Source organism: Sus scrofa, chromosome 16 (assembly GCF_054392235.1).
Source record: "Sus scrofa isolate SSC_HxYL_T2T_F1_AM1 chromosome 16, Sscrofa_HxYL_maternal_Yorkshire_Landrace_v2.0, whole genome shotgun sequence".
Classification (NCBI taxonomy): Eukaryota; Metazoa; Chordata; class Mammalia; order Artiodactyla; family Suidae; genus Sus; species Sus scrofa.
Window position 1 is genome coordinate 32,011,652 of NC_139398.1, and position 15,823 is coordinate 32,027,474.

The window sequence follows — 15,823 nt, forward strand, 5'->3', positions numbered from 1 at the left end:
AGGGAGAAAGGCCTGTGGAGGTGCTGTCACCTGCAACTTACCCATTGCCACCAGTGAATGGAGGCATGGCCCAGGCTCTCCTGAGACAAATGATGGCTGAAATATGGAACCTGTTGGGCAGAGGGTGGGCCAGCAGGGAGGGGTGGGCAGACGACCACAGCTGCAGCCATATCATAGCACAGGGCATCCAATGGGCAGACACAAGAAATGCACAGCTAGAGCAAAGACTGATTTCCTGCCGTGTACTCCACCGTGTCTGAGGTTAGGGATGAGGTCTCTTTATTGACCTAATCTATATATCTAACAAAGAGAGCCACAAAGCAACAGCCGATCAGTGCCGCCGCAGAGGCCGTGATCACCACGACGACGACGCTCCCGACCACGTTGACCAGAAAGCCCAGGCCGCCTCCAACCAGGATCTGTGCCAGCTGCACCATGCAGGTGAGGGCAGCGCAGTCCAGGCCCTGCCCCCTCCGGCTGCTGTCCAGGCCCCTGCCCTGGGCCTGCTGCCTCTGCAAGGGAAGCACAGGAACAGCATTTCATCTACACCAACTGTCCTCCAGAGCAGAAGTCAGCGAGCAAATTTTTCCTATAAAAAGCCAGATAACAAAGACTTTCAGCTTGTGGATTTTATGGTCTTGGTTTGTAACTACACGACTCTACCACTGCAGGTGCCAAAGCAGCACGAGTACATAAACAGGGTGGAGTTCCAACATCACTTTATGACAGCAGCATTTGAATGTCATGTAATTTTCACTTGTCACAAATACTATCCTTCTACTGATTTTTTTCAGATCATTTAACTACTTTAAAAGAATTCTTAGCTCATGACAGACTATACAAAAAAAAAAAAAAGAAAAGAAAAGAAAAAAGCAGGTGGCAAGCCACATTTGGCCAATAAGACAGTTTATCAACCCCTGATTTAAGCATCACCTCCGTGCCTGGATCTGTCTTAACCCCACCTGCCGCAAAGTCTTAAATTCCACCATTAACACCTATGGCAGTTAGATCGTTCAGAACACAAAATTTTCCTCTTCCTAAAAAGTCATTAAATACAATATAATAGAAACTCAATAAATATCCCATTCTTTCCCTTCCTTAGTGTTGAAAGGTCAAGCATTTTTAAAAGGATTTTGAATCACAGGTTATATGAAGGAGAAGCAACATAAAAAAGCAATTCAACCTTTCAAAATATGGTTATTTGGTGAGTAGATTAATATTTGGTTACTATTTGACATCTGGTCTGAATTGATTGATAATATTGCCATTTATTGGGTATTACATGTGTATGTTAGGCCTTGTGCAAGGCTCTTTCACATATGTTGTTTCATTTCATCCTTACCAGCTCCCTGGATGCACGTATTATCATTAACTCCATGAAAACAATAATACTACCACCTACCATTTTTTAAGTCTTTGCCAGGTGCCAGGTAGGCATAATGCTAAGTAGATTACCAATACCACCTTGTATCATTTAATTTTTCAACAACTCTATAAAGATGGGTGTATCATTCCCATTTGATTGATTAGAAAACTAAGGCCCAGAGTTTGCATGATCATTTCTACACTATTAATTTTTTTTCTTTTGTCTTTTCAGGGCTGCACCCACAGCATATGGAGGTTCCCAGGCTAGGGGTCCAATCAGAGCTACAGCTACCAGCCTACGCCAGAGCCACAGCAACGCCAGATCCGAGCCACATCTCCAACCTACACCACAGCTCATGGCAACGCTGGATCCTTAACCCACTGAGCGAGGCCAGGGATCAAACCCGCAACCTCATGGTTCCTAGTCGGATTCGTTTCCACTGCACCAAAACAGGAACTCCCCTACTAAATTTAAAAAAAAAAATCATTGAGCAAAAAAATATATTTTATCCTTTGAATAAGAAAGGGAAAATAAGAAAAAATATTCTTATTTGCTGGATTTTCATTTTAAAATACTGAAAAGATAGACCAAAACCTGGTTACAGCCCAGTCCTGGGGCTGGCTTGGAGGGCAGAGGTAGGGAAAGAGTGGAGGGAGGGGTAGGCGGGAGCCACTTAATGCACATTGTGTATCACTGTGGTTGTTGAACCATGTGATGGTATTGCCCTATCCAAAGACAAACTCATTTTAAGTGATATTTAAGTGAATAAAGGACTAAATTCCCCAAGGTCATATAGCTGACAAGTAGGGAGGCAGGTGTCTCTGAGTCCAAAGCCTATGTGTTTCTGCCCTAGGACCATGTGACTCCCCCGTGGCAGGATGGTTCTTAGTTGTCTCTTTAGCAGCAAAGGCCCTGTCATGCGCTGAGACCTTAGTGACACTGTCTGCCAGGCAATGAGGACAGCTACAACTCTTACTGGACAGGTTTCAATGCCTGGTGCAATGCCGCCCTGCTGTGCTCGCCAGATCAAATGATGGAAAAGAAGGCCGGCACTACAGTCTCCGGAACATGTGTTCAGCATTTTTGCAGCTTCATGTTATGAAGTTCTCTCTTTAGCTTTTACAGTTAAGGAAATGTAAGACTAATTTTCAGGGGGAAAGTTGCATATTTTGGTAAGAAAAAGGGGTCATTTTAGGGCAGAAATACACAACCTAGTGCCCTTTTGGGGCACCTTAGGGTCTCGCCCTCTGGCTTGAGTTCCAAGGCAGAGATGGGGGACAGGCCTTCCCAGAGGCAGCTGGCGGGGTGACCCCCTGCGACCAGCTTCCCCCCCTGCACACAGGGCATGACTTAATCAAACCCGGACTTCCAAGGAAAGTGTTACTCAACTAATAACTCCTGGAAAGTCCACCATGCACCCCTGCAGCAGTTGAGAGTGGGGCCCTCGCTGGGGCATCCAGAAATGCTGCAGGTACGCCAGACATGTCATAAGCCCAGAGTTCTTTGCTTGGTCTCTTGTGATTGTGGGCATTACCAACCCCCGCCCCTGCTTTCCTGATCTGACAAATGGCAGTAACAGTACCTAGTACCTTTCCAACTGCTCCCAGGTACCTAGGGCTTCCCTCCTGGGAGTGAGGGTGGGCAGTGGGGGCGAGGAAGGCGGTCATGCCTTGGCCAGATCGTCATTGCACCTGGCTGGACATTTTAGTGCTGCTGTTTCAAGAACCCCTATTTCCTAGCCCTGCTCTACACATTGCTACCAAGTTCCTCAAGCCTTCAGGTGAGTCAGGATGTTGCTCAGCACACAGGTTCAATAACGCACCTGCTCCTCCTGCTCCTCGCGGTGGTACATGGCAATGAGGTTAAAGGGCACGGTGTACAGGGTGCTGGACATCACGCCAAACGAGGTGCACATGACCAGGGTGGAGTAGACATTTGGGAAGAGCCCGATAAATCCCGTCCCCAGGCCAAACAGCAAATACCCCATGAAGTAAAGACCCTTTAATCCGACGTAGGGAACCAAAGCTTTCTGAAAGTCTGTGGGGAAAAGAGAGGGAGAAATTAGAGCTGGCAGTGCCTCACAACAGTTCATAATTTCAGACAACCTTTCTTTTCAAAGATTCCCTTTTTTAAAAAAAGTCTTCCTTTGATACTGAGTCAGGAACAAAAGGAGCTCCTTATCTATGCTTGAAAACAGCCAGTTTGTGGAAGGGAGAGCGGGAAATGGGCTTGCTGGGTTGGGTTTCTTTTCTGCAGGAAGGACCAGGCACCGTGAAGTGGGCAGCGGAATAGCACCAGGATGCAAAAGGGGTGAAAGACAACCCGCCTTGGTCATGGGACCCTGAGCCCACAAGACATGGGAGAAAAATGAGGCTTTTTCTGATTCACAGACCTAGCCTAACAGGACCCAAATTACAATCCAGGTCTGTCCCGGCTTCACAGCCCAAAGTCAGATTGGAGGAAATTAAAACAGCCTGACTTTACAGAATGATCCAAGTCATTGAGTTTTTTGCCCCCCCGCCCCCCGAATGCCATCTGCACAACCTGAGAAGGAAGGAATGAATGTTCATCATCGGTGGACACTTTCCTGACTTGCCAGCTCTTCCCAGGCTGGCGGGGGTCCTGCTGTACCAGGCGCCTCCCCATCACTGGCGGCCTCACTCTCTGTGGACAATTTCCAACGTCCACAACTTCTCAAAACCTCATCGGGAAAATGGAACTAATGAGTTAATGGTGGGTATCATTATTTCAACAAATACAGACTTTGCTGAACGTGGTTGCCTCTTAGGTTCCCTCCCAGAGGCTTAGCTTGCTCATAAAGACATCATGGTAAAGCTCATTTTTAAAAACAGAAAACTCTCTCTTTTTTTTTTTTTGTCTTTTTAGGGTCACACCCACAGCACATGGAGGTTCCCAGGCTGGAGCTTGAATCAGAGCTGTAGCTGCCAGCCTAAACCACACCCACAGGAACACCAGATCCAAGCCAGGTCTGTGACCTACACCACAGTTCATGGCAATATCGGATCCTTAACCCACTGAGCGAGGCCAGGGATCAAACCTGCATCCTCCATAGATACTGGTCAGATTTGTTTCTGATGAGCCACAACAGGAACTCCAGAAAATTCTGCTTTAAAATATTTTACTACGTTTTCCACTCCACTGGGGAAAATTCCCAAACATCTCTTATCTTCCTTTTTAATTAGTTGGTTTTTTTTTTTTATTGGAAACACATTTTTTTCCCAATTAATTTGTTGTTTTTAATCCAAACTTTCCTTATCTTTCCCCTGCCCCAGTCCACTGAAAGGCATGAACCCAGAGGATAAACAAAAGATCGATACTAGAAATGGGCCCATTCAAGAATGAAATTCTCCATATCCATTCAAATAATTATTGAATTAACACTGCATTGACAAGAAACCTAACCCGTATCATATTTGTATCAGTGATGAAACCAAACACTGTCTCAGGTCATAGCATGGAGTTATTAAAATGTTACATGAGCAACATGGCTTCGCTACTACTGATTCATGCCATGCTCGGAGAGCTGCTGTCAAGGCTGAGAATAAAAGTAGTATAAATCTAGGCTCGTGGAGTTCCCATCATGGCGCAGTGGTTAATGAATCTGACTGGGAACCATGAGGTTGCAGGTTCCATCCCTGGCCGTGCTCAGTGGGTTAAGGATCCAGCGTTGCCGTGAGCTGTGGTGTAGGTCGCAGACGCGGCTCAGATCCCACATTGCTGTGGCTCTGACATAGGCTGGCGGCTACAAGCTCCAATTAGACCCCTAGCTTAATACTTATATTTATGCAGAAGAGGTAATCTGAGTTGTTGCAATACCTAAAAGATATCCTCCAGCTTCATTATAGAAATGCTCTCACCAAGTGTGTAGGACAGCCAGGAAAAAGGCCAAACAGGATAAAGAGATATTTGGAAACCTATCTAACTTTAGTACAAAGACTGCAAGTGTGGCAAAGAAAACTGTATTCATGAAGAGAACTCAGTAAGTTGAAGGGCCAAGAAGACCTTCGCCCTCCTGGGTCTGGTACCAACTCCCACTGTGCCTTTCCTTAGGATTGGAGGGAAATGACTGATTTAAGCACCGGCTGTGAAGAGCAGGGTATGATACGAACAACTGGCTTTATTTCAGTACTCGGCGTTGCTGTTCTCATCAAGCTAAGCATGCCTGCTGCACCAAAGAGCTTAGCAACCACCCCCCATCTCTTGCCCCAGCAGCCATACTGCCCTGCCAAGCTCTGTCTGGAGAGAAATTCTGGGTGTACATCTTATGTTACGTGATGCGTCCAAAATACAAGGTTATATAGTGTGCTCTGGAACCGAAGGAAATGATTGGTTCTGCCTAGAGTGGCTGGGGTACAGAGGCAAGAATTGAGAGATTGCATAGAGGAGGGCATATTGGAACTGGGTCTAAAAGCATGAGTAGGAGTTGTATGGGTTGGGGGGAGGGGTATAAAGAGCAGTTCAGGTGGAAAAAAATCAAGAGGAAAATTCACAGAGAAGAAAGTCTGTGTGGTGGGTCCACATGGGAGTTGCTGCGTGGCACAGAGAGAGGTCCAAGTGTGAGCCAGGCCAAACTATGAATCCTGGAGTGCCAAGATCATGACTTTTACTCTAGCTTATGGGCACAAGAGCCCCTGAAGATGCTTGGGAAGCTCTGGCTGGTATTTTATAAAGCAAATTTTAGTTCTAATTCACAGTGACAGGGATCCCATAGATTTATACATTGATATAACTTTGGAAAACTATTCATATAGTAATCTATTTTGTACACAAGAATTTTAACTAGAAAGGCCCTAAAAATAACATGCTTAATTTTCTTTTTTAAAATTTTTTTTTCCTTTTTAGGGCTGCACCTGCAGCATATGGAGGTTCCCAGGCTAGGGGTTGAATCAGAGCTGTTGCTGCCAGCCTGCACCACAGCCACAGGAACACCAGATCTAAGCCATGTCTGGGACCCACACCACAGCTCACGGCAATGCTGGATCCTTAACCTACTGAGCAAGGCCAGTGATCGAACCTGCAACCTCATGGTTCCTAGTCAGATTCATTAACCACTGCACCACGACGGGAACTCCTAATTGCCATGAAATTCTACAAGCACTCAAACTAGACTAGTAGAAGGGCCCCTAGAAAAGATTTTTTGAGGGGAAAAAAAAGTTAAAATTGGAGTTCCCTGGTGACCTAGCAGTGAAGGATCTGGTGGCGTTGTCACTACTGTGGCATGGGTTCGATCCCTGGCCCCAGGAACTTCCACATACCACGGGCATGATTGAAAAAAAAAAGTTAAAATTGACCTAAAAGTAAAATGCTAATGACTTGTGGGAAAATGTTTTCCTCTCACAAGAATAAAAGTAGTAATTAATAGTTCCCCGGCTCTTGAAAGCACAAAGAGATTGAGATGGAAAATTTCTGAGATCCTTTTGGTCTAATGCTCCCTGATTCTAGGTATTTGAAACTGTCTCCCTGGAATTTTCTGAATTTGTACTCTCTAAGGGAAAAAAGGGTTTTGCTATGGACCTGTAAGCTTTAAGCCACCATGATTTGGTTACCATAAATCTTAAAATAATGAACTTTATGGTTGTATGGTTATAGAGCTCATGAATATGTTTATATTAGGTTCCCTTTTCCTGATTGTGCTATGTTTTTAAGAGACTTCCCTTCTTTCTTTCTTTCTTTCTTTCTTTCTTTCTTTCTTTCTGTCTGTCTGTCTGTCTGTCTTTCTTTCTTTCTTTCTTTCTTTCTTTGGTCTTTTTGCCTTTTTCTAGGGCTGCTTCCCACAGCATATGGAGGTTCCCAGGCTAGCGGTCTAATCAGAGGTGTAGCTGCCCACCTACACCACAGCCACAGCAATGCAGGATCCTTAACCCACTCAGCGAGGCCAGGGATCAAACCTGCAACCTCATGGTTCCTAGTCGGATTCATTAACCACTGCGCCACGATGGGAACTCCGGAAGAGATTTTCTTGATCACAAAGCAGCTTTCCTGCTGTGCTATGGCTAGGCAAAGGCTACCTGCCAGGCTAGGGGTCTTTACACACATTCACGCTCCTGCCCCACAAGAAGCACATTTCAGTGACTGAACGATGCCCCTGAGAATGGAAACACAAATTATTCCCCATCGCTTCTCCCCCTCCCACCTGGGCAATACCCCTGCTATCCCCTGGGCCTGTCCAAAGCCTGGAGCTCTGCAAGGGGAACCACCTATTCCCCCCTCAATGCTGGAGAAGCTCCCAGATTTCCACCCCAAATGGGGAAACTGCATATGCTTTGCAGGCCAGAGTTTTCACTTAATTCAGTGTGTCACAAGCTTGGAGATTTCCATACACATCAGCAAGCACAAAATGAATCTGTGCGATGCCCTAGAGGTGAAGTACATCCATTTGGACTTACACAAAACCAGTGCCCGAAATCCTCTTGTCTAATGTGTCCTCAGTTCTATGAAACTTAGCTAAGCGGGAATTAACATGATCCAGACCCCAGGGGGAAAGCCGGTGCCTGGGAAGGAAAGCTGCTGTTCTCAGAAAAGAAACTCATGGACTTGGAGAACACACTTGTGGGTGCCGAGGGGGGGAGGGGGAGGGATGGACCTGGATTCTGGGGTTAATAGATGCAAACTATCGCCTCTGGCATGGATAAAGCAATGAGATCCTGCTGTATAGCCCTGGGAACTCTATCTAGTCACTGATGATGGAGCATGATGGAGGATAATGTGAGAAAAAGAATGTATACATGTGTGACTGGGTCACTTTGCTGTACGGTAGAAAACTGACAGAACACTGTAAAGCAGCTATAATGGGAAAAATTAAAATAATTTTTAAAAAATTTTAAGTGTAAAAAAAAAAAAAAAAGAAAGAAAGCTGCTGTTCTCAACAAGCAACAGTGCTCTGGTAGCATACCACCTGGTCCATCTGAGCTAAGGTCTTTTCCCATGTTCATTTCGTCACGGAGTGTATTACCCATCCCTCCCATTTTTGTGTCTTCTATAAGCCCAAGAAGCACATCTATGAAACTCCACCAGGGTTCTTACCCCAGCAGAACACGGGCCCACTATTAATCAACACTCTCGGCTGCGACTATGCTTCATCCAAGATTTCACCACCTTATTTACAAGATTTCCTTTTAATTTCCAAAGAGTCTTGCTCAGGAGCCCCCTGATTCCAAAGGACAAAGTAATCACGGAGGAAAATGATACCCAGAATTCACTATGGAAAAGGCTGCTTGATGCGGTCCTTTCTAAGGGAATCATTTTTCCTGATCTCCATATATTTACCAAGAATCTAGCATGTGAAAGAACAAAACATACACATGGAAATATAGACACATAAAATCCAAGATTCAGACTAGAGCCCTTCGAAGACTCTTAGGAGGGGAGACTTACTTACAAGAGTAAAGTGAGGAAAACACGGAGTTGATGCACAAGCCCCAACACCCAACCTCGACCCCTCTTTGGTAGATGAGGAACTCTGTAGAGTTGTGTGCACTGTAGGGGTCCCCATGGTACACAATCTGAAAGAGAGATTTGGGGCCATGGAGTTACAAGTGCAGGGTGGTGGGGACCCCTTCTCACACGTTCTGCTTCTCCACCCCTTCCTGAGGCACAGACCTCATCCTCCCGTGATGGTGTCACCCCTTTCATCCTTTCACACCTCCATTCAAGGACCCTCCCAAGAGCCCCATGCTCACTGCATCAAGTTTAAACAGCATCCCCCTGAATTTTTGGCACCCCTCCTTCTACTTAACATCTGGCCCCACTCAGCTTAGGCAACCCTGCTACCCATACTCTGATTCAGCTCACTCCTCTCCACATATGTCATTCCACCTTCTCCCCACTCCTCCCTCTCCAACTCCTACATACCCTTCAAGGCCTGACTCACACTGCACCCCCTTTGTTAAGCCTGCTGTTATCACTATAGTTCACACTGATGTTTCCCCATTTGTTGACCTTGACCAAGTACTGGTCCCATGATGTGCTCTAGTTGTGTTGAGTGCAGTAACTTCCCTCTAGAACCTGTTTGTAAGTCACTCCCTGAAGGCACTCTTTTCTTTTTTTTTTTTTTCTTTGTCTTTTCTAGGGCTGCATCTGCGGCATATGGAGGTTCTCAGGCTAGGGGTCTAATTGGAGCTGTAGCTGCCGGCCTACGCCAGAGTCACAGCAACGCGGGATCCAGGGATCCAAGCCGCATCTGCAACCTACACCACAGCTCACGGGAACGCTGGACCCTTAACCCACTGAATGAGGCCAGGGATCAAACCTGCAACCTCATGGTTCCTAGTCAGGTTCATTAACCACTATGCCATGATGGGAACTCCAAGGCACTCTTTTCTATACTCCCATCACATCCATCCCAGAGGGCAGCCCAGAAGAAACTCCACAGGTGCTGATGGAGAGACTGACATGTGAGATGATGAGCTTGTGCACAGACGTGTCTGTTACCTGGCCCATGAAGTCTGTGAAGAAGAGCATGTTGGACAGGAAGGCGGTCCATCCAATGAGGTGACTGATGCAAAGGCAGCGGTAGTGGGCAGGCATGCTCATCAGTGCCCTCAGCAGTGACTTTATGGTCATTGTCCTCTGAGTCTGAAATAAAACACCAAAAAGGTATGACATTGAGTGTGCACACCCAGCCAGCCATGGGAACCCGCGCATAGCCAGACTGTGTATCTGTCAGTTGACCATCACACAGGGTCACACTTTCTGGGCATGGACCCAGGTTTCCATGGAGGGGTCTCATAGGAGATGTTCTGTTCAGTATGTGTGGATACGTAGCATTTTCAGACCCAGAATGGAGTTTGGGGAACAAAAGGTCAAAGGGACTGGAAATGGAGCTTGCTCTGGGCCAAGATGTAAGAACCACTGCATCGGGACAAAGCTCATTGACCTAAGCCAGCCCTTAGATGATTCTAATTCTTAGATTTCTTGACGCTTAAAACCTAGTAGGCTGAATTACAGGATGGCCTCTATGATCTCCCTCTTCATGACCATGTCCTATTACCTGGCAAAGGAATTTTACACATCTAGCCAAGGTTACTAATCAGTTGACTTTGAGTTAATTAAAAGGGAGATTATCTGGGAGACCATAATCAAATCACACAAGCCCTTTAAAAAGCATAGGGTTTTCTCCACCTGGGAGCAGCAGGGGAACCCAGAAAGTCTCAAAGCACAAGAACTGCTGGCCACATGGAAAGGATCTGAGTGTGGCCTCTAGGAAATGAGAATAACCCCTGGCCATCAATCACTAGCAAGACAACAAGGACCTCAGTCCTACAACTCCAAGGAGCTGGATTCTATCTGCATGATCTCAGAAGCTGAACCTTCCCCATTTGAACCTCCAGATGAGAGTGCAGCTCCACCAATGCCTTGATTTCAGCCTCGGGAGACCCTGGGAAGAGAACCCATTGAGCCTACCCAGACTTCTGACCTACAGAACTGTGAGGTAATAAATGGTTGTGGTTTTAAGCTACTAAATCTATGAGAGCTTGTTATGTAGCAGTGGAAAACTACCACGTAGAGTCAATCAGCTCCCTGATTGGCTGGTACCTTCTTTTCTTTCTTTCTCTGAATCTTGCCATCAACCATCACATGCAAATGAGCCCTATGTCAAGTCAGAAGGGAGACTATTGTAGAATACACACACACATAAAATGAATACAGATGCCCCCTATTTTTAATCTAGACTTAAAAATTATGGTAAAACCAAAGGCTATAATTTATTAGTGTCAGGAGCCTTGAGAGAATGAAAATCTTTGAATTATTGACACCACTGTTTTGAAATGCAAAAAAGGAAACAGTCTTTAACATCTTGTCATGTAAGAGACGAAAGCGACCTCAGGAATATTAAGCAGTCAGCTGCCCTGAAGACACTGAGACAATAAACATCAACCATGGTGGGTGGGGTGGTGGGTCTCTCTTGTCAGATTTTTATTTATTCTGAATCTCAACATAACAAAATTGGGTCCTGGCTAGTTCACTTATAAGACAGTCTCCTGAGATTTTCTATTTTAGCTATAACAACATATTGCTTTATAACTCTTAACCTTAAATGATAATGCGTTTTACTTCTTTGACGCAGAAAATTCTATTTACTCATTGTAGGTTTGTTGTACAAGTTAATTCATCAATTTTTGTAGTATTTAACCTAATGACCATGACTCAACTGATTTTTTATACTTAATCAGTATTAAAAAGCATGGCCATTCCCTTGGAGTTAGGAAAAATAACTATTTTCTGCATATGGAATATGGTACTTGTCAAAATAAATGTTGACCATAACAGAAATTCAATGCAGAATTAGTATTTGTTTCTTGACCATAGGAGGAAGAAACTAAAGGTGTAGACTGAGAAATAGCAGCCTGGTTTTCATGCCTCAGTCTAAGTAATTTTTCCCTTTCTTTCCCTTCTTTCCAAAAATTCAAAATTTTAAAAAGTGAATCTGACCAGTAAGTATTCAGCCTTATTCCAAATATTAATTGATACTTCTGGCCTTATACATAATTTCCAGCCTGCTCTCATTGTTAACCTAATTTCATCTTTCTTCTAAAAATAAATATGAGCTTCCAAATTGTGCCCAGTCTTTCTACAAAAGCTGGGAATGTAAATATTCAAAGCCCTTTTGGGTATTTTAACTCAAAATGAAAATTCAGCTGGCATGTTTTTCATGACTCATCAGTTTCCTTGGTGAAGCCCTTGCAATGATTCTGAGCCCTTGGGAATTGTTTTACAGCATGCATTGTGCACCTTTGTGGACTGGAGATTGGGTGGTGATAGATACATAAGTGAAAAAGGCTCAGGACCATCAAGGGAGAGAGAACTGCACAAAAGTGTCCTCAGAATACTGACTCAGACCAAACATTGAAGGGAGCAACTGATCACACAGAGGAACTGGAGATGGATTTTATGTAATCTGGTTTGAACACTGAAATAATTCAGCCCTCCTGCCATGAAAAAAAAAAAAAATCCCAGTTCTCAAATTGCACAGCCACCCTCATTCTGGAAAGTAATGACTTGGACAAACAATGATGGCCAGGGCCCTGCCGCAAAACAGTGGAGTCTCCCATTAATCAGTTGGAGGCTCCCAAGGTGCACATTTAGAAGAGAGGAGTCAGATGCATGGCTTTGAGCCTGAGATATGTTAATCTTTTTTTTCTTACTTTGTTTTTCTTTTATTTTTGAACCACATAACAGAACTATTCAGAGCCTACAGGGCTGTGCACGTGGCACCTACTAAGAAAAGTTAATTGTATTCGATGCATTTCTTTTCTTAATAGTGTGGAGGGTTTTATGTCTTTCGAAAGACTCCCACTCTCTTGATTGCATTTGATCATCACAAACAGCCTGGGGGTAGAGTAGAGACAGCCTCTGCTGGGTGACTCTTTGAGGGCCAGTTATAATCTGTCAGTGGCGCAAAGAGGCAGGCATAATCTGTCAGGGTAATATCTACTAATCGTTAGTAAAACCCTGCCTTGTATTGTTCCTTAAACTCTGACATGATTTTTCTTTATTTTCAAAGTAAGACTTGTCTATTATAGAAATGCTGAATATACTGAAGGGGTGAGAGAAGAAAATTAAAACCACCTGTTAGCCCATCACCCAAAGACAATAGTTTCAATTAACATTTTGGGTACATGTCCTTTCTATTTGTTCCTTTGTATCTGGGGAGCTTTTTCCACAATGGAGATCACTTTGTATACGTATATGTGTTTTATCTGGTATATTTAGTCTTAAATAAATCTTCAAAAACATACCCATCTCTTAATGAGCAAGTGATGGGCGAATGGATTCCACTGTATGGCTATTCCATGAATCCCAGGCAGCCTTGCAGAACTGCACAGCAAGGGAGCTCCATCCTCACAGATCTGCAGGGAGTATGGGCATTCACCCCAGGCAGCCTGGAGCCAGGAAGGTCTCGGCAGGTCTCTGGAGACCTCGATTCTTATATTCTGTCTACCTACTGTGAGATCACAATAAAATGAAGGCTTCACTCCGATAACCTCTTAGTTCCTCCAGTTCCCAACCCAGGGATGCTATCATTGGGAAGAACAAATTTATACTCCTCATCTAAGAAGTGAAGATATTTCTTGCAGCCTGAGGATGATTCCAGGCTTCTTTTAAGGCCTAACATTTTTCATCTGGCTTCATTTTCCCTGGTCTGATGCTCTGAAAAGAGGAAGAGACAGGAGGATTACAGGAAAATGCACCCATTTTTCTTTTGGGTGCAATGTTTTAATTCCAAGGGTTAATATCTGTTGGGGATTTGAGGATTCTATTAGACGTCAAAAAACCCTTCACATCAAACAAGCCAACAAAACAAAGACAAAGAATACTTTTTGAAAATATGAACAAAAGGCAAGAACGAGGATATTTTGCATTTTTACCTGTTCAGCAGGAGGATTTTTGGTTTTTCCTCCCTGCAGCGCCAGCTCTGGGTTTACATAACCATTTTTAACTTTCTCAATAGACCCATACTCGTACATCCTGTCTGATGACGATGCAGGGTCCTGGGGGGCTTGCCGTGGGGGAGTGTCCTTTGCAGTATCTCTAAGTGGGGCTTCGGGGATACTGCACAGATGGATAATAAAACACAAAGTGAGCACCAAGGAGGAGAAGAAGAACATGACCTGGAATTCTGTGCCCAGCAATCTTCCCAGTTCCAGATGGGCCCAGTCGATGGCACCCAAAAGGTAACCCAGGGCACCGCCCAAACCTGCAAGGCAAGAAAGAACTGTATTAGCATAACTAGAAACCATCTTTCTTGCAGTTCCCATCTTGGTGCAGTGGAAATGAATCCGACTAGGAACCGTGAGGTTGCAGTTTCGATCCCTGGCCTTGCTCAGTGGGTTAAGGATCCGGTGTTGCTATGAGCTGTGGTGTAGGTCGCAGACGCGGCTCAGAGCCCACATTGCTGTGGCTCTGGTGTAGGCTGGCGGCTACAGCTCCGATTTGAGCCCTAGCCTGGGAACCTCCATATGCCTTGGGTGCGGCCCTAAAAAGACAAAAAGATAAAAAAAAAAAAAAAAAAACACCTTTCTTTTCCATTGTGAGGGGCCTCTGGTTCACCAGGCAAGCTTCTGAGGATAGCAGAGGTGGCCTGGTTATGATTGGAGAGGTAACACAGGGGAGGCTAAGACCCCTGGGCCAGGAGGCAAGGGTTCAAGGCCTGGCTCTAGCATGCACCTTGGACTTCCACACTCACAATGTGGGGATGATAATAAAAGAGTAACCTACTGGTAGGGTCACAACTGGAAAATGAAATAGTTCCAGACACATAGTAAGCATTTAGTAAATACCGCCACTATCTGAAGTCCTATGGTCTTTATAAATTGCACTCTCAATACTGCTTAAAAACTAAAATTCCTCTGGAATCTAATATACGGCACAAATGAACATTTCCACAGAAAAGAAAATCATGGATTTAGAGAATAGACTTGTGGTTGCCAAGTGGGAGGGGGAGGGAGTGGGATGGATTGGGAGCTTGGCGTTAATAGATGCAGACTCTTGCTTTTGCAATGGATTAGCAATGAGATCCTGCTGTGTAGCACTGGGAACTATGTCTAGTCACTTGTGATGGAGCATGACAATGGGAGAAAAAAGAATGTATACATGTATGTGTAACTGGGTCACCATGCTGTACAAAAGGAAAAAAAAAATGTATTGGGGAAATTAAAATAAAAAAAGGTTTTAAAAGAACTAAAATTCCTGATTTTAAGGCCCCAAAGAAAACCAATTTCTGAATGTAATAAAATATAATTATTGAGATTATCATTTATTAATAAGCTTCTTAACGGTGACATAAGTTTTCAAAAATCAAATAGCCTTGGACTCTCTTTTTTCTTCTCTATGAAAAGCTAAAGGTGCTTATTCCCAATTGACGGCCTCAGAAAAAATAAAGTTTAAATATGCATTTTCTAAAATTTTACTATCCTCTGGGGTCTTTCTGGGGCTTGTTTTCTCTGCTTATACTTAAAGACGGAGGGACAGTGTGACCCGAGGGACACTGAGGAAGGACTCCTCAAAACCAAACCTGCCCTAATGGCCTAATATTTGAAATCCTCTTATTAGTGGTTCATTCTTTTAGGTTGCTCGGGTTTATTGTTGTCATTTGTTTTGTTTTGTTTTTACAGCCGTACCTACTGAGCCACAATGGGAATTCCCAGGTTTCTGTTTTAAAATGCAAGTGCTCCTGGTATAGGCAAGGCATTGCACCACTCGGGCCAAAGAAGTCAGTGCCCCTCAGACAGCCCTTCTGGAGGCAGGACCAGTGACTTCCAGGAATGCTAGGCTGCAGTGAGAGTAGACTATGGGGTGGAGGATGTCCAGGGAAGTGAGCAGATGGATGCCAAACACACCTTCTACCTGCATCACAAGCTTATGTAGGGCTGATCCTCTGGTCAAATGTCTTGAAATGTCAGTCTCTCATCATGCCTTCCCAAAGACAAGTATCTA

General features: G+C 44.5%; 1 protein-coding gene across 1 annotated transcript in view; it reads right to left on the reverse strand.

Annotated features, from left to right (window-relative positions):
• Positions 1 to 257: 257 nt before the first annotated feature.
• Positions 258 to 15,823, reverse strand: part of SLC45A2 (solute carrier family 45 member 2) — a 42,948-nt gene continuing 27,382 nt past the window's right edge. Inside the window, exons 3-7 of the mRNA XM_003483808.5 lie at positions 13,756 to 14,084; positions 9,818 to 9,961; positions 8,766 to 8,889; positions 3,189 to 3,403; positions 258 to 512 (exon numbers count right to left, since the gene is read on the reverse strand). Of these exons, the coding sequence (XP_003483856.2) occupies positions 288 to 512; positions 3,189 to 3,403; positions 8,766 to 8,889; positions 9,818 to 9,961; positions 13,756 to 14,084 (1,037 nt within the window). The 3' untranslated portion in view covers positions 258 to 287. The remainder of the gene's footprint in view (positions 513 to 3,188; positions 3,404 to 8,765; positions 8,890 to 9,817; positions 9,962 to 13,755; positions 14,085 to 15,823) is intronic.